This window comes from Spermophilus citellus (genome assembly GCF_964194105.1).
Source record: "Spermophilus citellus genome assembly, chromosome: X".
NCBI classification, from domain to species: Eukaryota; Metazoa; Chordata; class Mammalia; order Rodentia; family Sciuridae; genus Spermophilus; species Spermophilus citellus.
This window is the reverse complement of record NC_138190.1, coordinates 132,402,777-132,408,275: the sequence shown is the minus strand read 5'-3', so window position 1 is coordinate 132,408,275 and position 5,499 is coordinate 132,402,777. Positions and strand designations below refer to the sequence as shown.

Sequence of the window (5,499 nt, the reverse complement as noted above, 5' to 3'; positions counted from 1 at the left end):
TAACCACAACTGCCTAGAAAACCCCAGTAAAATATTGAAGTAAGTGAAAAATGTCAACCTCAGAATTTTAATTAATGTATAATTATATTTAAATAAAATTCTCAAAATGACAAAATAATAGAAATGGCAAACAGATTATATATGTAATTTATCTATTTTAATGCACTTAATATAAATATTTTAAAATTATACTCAGGCTTTTAAAATATAATGATGTGATATATGTGACAATAGCACAGGGGAGGAGAGAGAGAGTAAAACAATATTAAAGTAAGTAAATGACACCTAACAGTAATTTGAAACCACAAGAAAAATTGAAGAATACCACAAATGGTAACTATGTGGGTTAGTGCAAAAGACTTGATCAACCACTAAGAAAAATAACAACAAAAATAGTGAACTTATTTGAGAAAGAAGTTTAAAAAGTGCAATGAAAATGTGTTTAATACAGGATAAGGCAATAAAAGGGGAACAGAGAACAAAAAAGAATGAGACATGTAGAAAAAATTAGCAAAATGGTCAACATAAATCCAATCCCACCAATAATAAGATTAAATGTAAATGGGTTAAACAACCTAATTAAAGATAGATATGTCGGGGGGGGGCAAGAAGATCTAACTACCTGCTGTTTATAGACATGCTTTAGTTTCAAAGACACAAATATGTTGAAAATTTTCTTTTTTTTTAATTAGTTGCTCAAGACAATACAATGATCTTGACATATCATACATTTGATTCAAATGGGGTATGAATTCTCATTTTTCCACATATACAGATTGCAGGATCACATTGGTTATAAATGACAAAATAATAGAGATGGCAAACACATTACTGGTTGCCAAAAGTTAGGAATTAGGGCAAGGGAGAAGCTGAATGTGGCTATAATGAGACTGCATGAAAGGGCTTTGTGATAATGGAACAATTCATTTGGGTTGTGGTGATGATTCCATGAATCTACACATGTGGTAAACATGTGGATTAACATCTGTCTTCCCAGAAGAAACAGTTGAGGCCATAAAGCAGTGGAATGATATACTCAAAGTGTATTTTCAGAGCTGAGATGTAGCTCAGTAGTAAAGTGCTTGCCTAGTATGTGTGAGGCCCAGGTTTAATCCCCATTACTAGAAAACAAACAAAAAATACCCCATGCAAACTTGTTTGGTAAAATACACTTTAAGATAAAAAATATTACTAGGGACAAAGAAGGACATTTTCTAATGATTAAATGTCAATTCATTAGGAATATATAATTTTAAACATGCATACATCCAACAATAGAGTCCCCAAATACAAAAAGAAAACTGAAGAATTGAAAAGAGAAATATAAATGTACTAGTTCATGACTTCCTTATTATTCTCAATAATGGATAGAACAAAGATAGCAGGTACTTGAGCTTACACTGGCAGCCAACTTGATCTAACATCTATGGAACAGTCCACCTAACAGTAGCAGAATATACATTCTTCTCAATGCACATGAAACACTATCAAGGACTGACCATATGCTAAGCCATAAGTTTCATTGCATGTAGTAAATGAGAAAATACAAAGTATGTTTTCTGATTACATTGAAATTACATCAGAAATCGAACAGCAAAAGGAATACTTGGGGACTCACAAGTATTTGGAAATCAAATACTTCTAAATAATCTATGTGTCAAAGAAGAAATCGCAAGAGAGATTAATATTTTTAGGTGACCGAAAACAAAAACAAGATAATGGAATTTGGGGATGCAACTAAAACAGTGTTTAGAGGGAAATTTATAGTTGAAGATATCTAAATTACAAAAGACTAAAAGGATCTCAAATCAGTGACCTAAGGTTTGACCTTACAAAATTAGAAAAAGAAGAGCAAACTAATCCAAAATAACAAACATTAGAGTGAAGATCAAAGAAATAGAAAACAGAATAGTAGAGAAAACCCAATAAAGCCAAAAGTTGATTCCTTGCAAAGTTTAACAAACTTGATTTAAATTTAGCAAGACTGTAGCTCAGTGGTAGAGTGCTTGCCTGCATGTGTGAGGCACTGGGTTCAATCCTCATCAGTGCACACAAATAAACAAATACAATAAATGTTCGTTGACAACAATTAAAAATATATATTTTTTAAATTAGCTAGACTGACCAAGAAAAATATCAAAGAAGGGCTGGGGTTGTAGCTCAATGGTAGAGCCCTTGCCTAGCATATGTGAGGCATTGGGTTTGATAAAAAATATTAAATAAAAGGTATTGCATCCATCTACAACTTTAAAAAGTTTAAAAAAAACCAAAGAGAAGACGAATATTACTAAAATTAAGAATAATGAGGAGGCATTGCAACTGATGTTACAGAAATTAAAAGGATTGTGAGGGAATTTTATAAATGACTTCATGTGAATAAATTAAACAACAAAAAAAAATAAATTAAACAAAATGGACAAATTCCTAGGAAACCACACATTGAAATCGATTCACATAGAAATCTTAAAAAATTTAATACATCTTAGCAAGTAAAGAAATTTGGTTTTGAATTTAAAATCTCACAAAAAGAAGCCTAAGCCCACAGAGCTTTACAGGTGAATTCTTCCAAACATTTAGAGAATAATACCAATCCATTACAAACTCTTCCAGAAATGAAGGAATAAAGGAGGAGAAAAGAACATTTCCCAGCTCACTCTTTTGTTTTTTACTGGGAGTTAAGTCCAAGGGTACTGTCACTGAGTTTCATCCCCAGGATCTCCATAAGTTGCTGTCTGGTCTTGTACTTGTGATCCTTCTGCTTCAGCATCCCAAGTTGCTGGGATTACAAGTGTGTGCCACTTGTAATCCTAGCTCCTAGCTCATTCTGTGAGGCAAGTCTTATCCTGTTATCAAAGCCAGAGAAAAGTATTTTACACACACACACACACACACACACACACACACACACACACACACACAATTACAGCTCAGTATCAGGAATATAGCTACAAAATATTAGCAAACTAAATCTTGTGACATAGAAAAGATTATAAACCATGACCAAGTGAGATTTATCTCAGAAAAAGTTGGTTCACTATCCAAAAGATGAATTAACATTACATACCATATTAATATAGGAAAAAAATCACATATTGTCTTAATAAATGCAGGAAAAAACATTTCTCAGCATCCAACACTCATTCATGGGGCAGCTTTTATACCCTCAACAATCTACAGTTAATTCACAATGATAAAAGACTGAATTCTTTTCTCTTCAGATCAGGAATAAGACAAGAATATCCACTCTCAACATTCTAGTGAAGTTTGTATCTAGTGGCATGATGCAAGAAAAAAACATAAAAGTCATCCAGATTAGAAAAGAAGAAGTAAAGATATCTCTATTCACACATGATATAATCTTGCACACAAAAAAGTTCTAAGAAACACAGAATTAATAGACAATTTCAGTAAAGTGTGTTAATCAAAAAATAAAATATTTAAGTTCAAAACCAATTGTATTTCTATATGTTAGCAGTGAATAATACTGAAATGACATTAAGAAAGCAATATTATAATAAGAATAAAATACTTAGAAGTAAATTTAATAAAATGAATGTAAAACTAAGTGTGCACTGAAAACTACAAAACAGTGCTGTAAAGAGTAGGGGATGTGGCTCAGTGGTATAGTGCTTACCTAGCATGTGCAAGACCCTGGGTTCCATCCCCATCACTACCAGAAAATTGCTGGAAGAAATTAAAGAAGACTTAAATAATTGGAGAGAAATTCATGTTCCTTGGATTGAAATTCTCAATATTATTAAGATGGCAATTCTCCCAGATTTATGATTCAGTGCCAACCCTATCAAGATTTCAGTAGGCATTTTTGCAGAAATTAACAATCTAATTTTAAAATTTATATTGAAATGCAAAAGACACAAAAGGATTTTGAGAAAGAAGGATAAATTTGGAGGTTTTAGATTGCCCATTTTCAAAACTCACTAAAAGCTACAGTAATCTAGCCATATGGTACTGATACTAGGATAGATGTGTAGATCAATGGAAGAAAACAGAGTACAGAAACAAATCCTTACATTTATAGTAATTTGATTTTCAACAAGAATACCAATAAAATTAAACATGGAAAGAATGGTCTGTTCAACAAATGGTGCTTAGACAATTGGATATCAACCTGCAAAACAATTGGATATCAACCTGCAAAACAAAACAAAACATAAATTTAGATCCTTCCCTTAAAACACACATAAATCACCTCAAAATGGATCTGGACCTAAACATGCAGCTTAAAACTATCAAACTTTTAAAATACATCAGGAGGAACGAGGCTCCAGAGCGGGTCGGTGGCTGAGCAGACGCAGAGATGCAGATCTTTGTGAAGACCCTGACGGGCAAGACCATCACCCTCGAGGTTGAGCCCAGTGACACCATCGAGAATGTCAAAGCAAAAATTCAAGACAAGGAGGGCATCCCACCTGATCAGCAGCGTCTGATATTTGCAGGCAAACAGCTGGAGGATGGCCGCACTCTCTCAGATTACAACATCCAGAAAGAGTCCACCCTGCACTTGGTGCTTCGCCTTCGAGGTGGCATCATTGAGCCTTCTCTGCGCCAGCTTGCCCAGAAGTACAACTGTGACAAGATGATCTGTCGCAAGTGTTATGCCCGCCTGCACCCCCGTGCTGTGAACTGCCGCAAGAAGAAGTGTGGCCACACCAACAACCTTCGCCCCAAGAAGAAGGTCAAATAAAGCCCCTCCACTGGCTCCTTTCCCCAAGGAGTGGCCTCCTGCCCAAGCCCCATGTATGGCCTTGGGACCTCAATAAAATTTCCCTTACATTGACTGGAGCAGTAAAAAAAAAAAAAAAAAAAAAAAAAAAAAAAAAAAAAAAAAATAAAATACATCAGGAGAAAATCTTCATGACCTTGGATCAGGTAAAATAAGAATTTACATAATACACCAAAAGCATAATAGAAAAAAAATGGGAAAATTATAATTCATAAATAAGAAAAACTTGTGTTTCAAAATACTCGATAAAGAAAACAAGGAGATAAGACAATGACTGAGAGAAAATATTTACAAGTCGTATATGGTAAAGGACTTACATCCAGAAAACGAAAAGAACTATTTTATTTTATTTTATTTAAAGAGAGAGTGAGAGAGAGGGGGGGACAGAGAGAGAGAGAATTTTAATATTTATTTTAAAATGCACTTGCCAGTATGACTATGATAAAAAGGACAGATGTTAAATAACAAGTTATAGAAAAAATGTGGAGAAATTGGAAACTATATTCATTACTGATAGAAATATAATATGGTACAGGCTATGAAAAAGTTTAAGAGTTCCTTAAAACTTCAACATAAAGTTACTGTACAACACAGAAATTCCATTTCTAGTTATAAACGAAAGATAAATGAAAAATATATATTCACAGGCAGATTTATAGATAGTTCTATAGTTGGACTTCTGAATGTCCTGCAAAGAACATGTTAAAGGCTTGGTTCACATCCTGTGGTGCTACTGGTAAGTGGTGGAACATTTA

At 33.6% G+C, this 5,499-nt stretch overlaps 1 protein-coding gene across 1 annotated transcript; it reads left to right on the top strand.

Moving 5' to 3' along the window:
• The first annotated feature begins 4,281 nt into the window (after positions 1-4,281).
• LOC308639908 (ubiquitin-ribosomal protein eL40 fusion protein) lies at positions 4,282-4,803 on the top strand. Its single transcript, XM_081278291.1, has one exon. The coding sequence runs from the start codon at positions 4,319-4,321 to the stop codon at positions 4,703-4,705; it is 387 nt and encodes a 128-aa protein (XP_081134417.1). The 5' UTR covers positions 4,282-4,318; the 3' UTR covers positions 4,706-4,803.
• Positions 4,804-5,499: the final 696 nt, after the last annotated feature.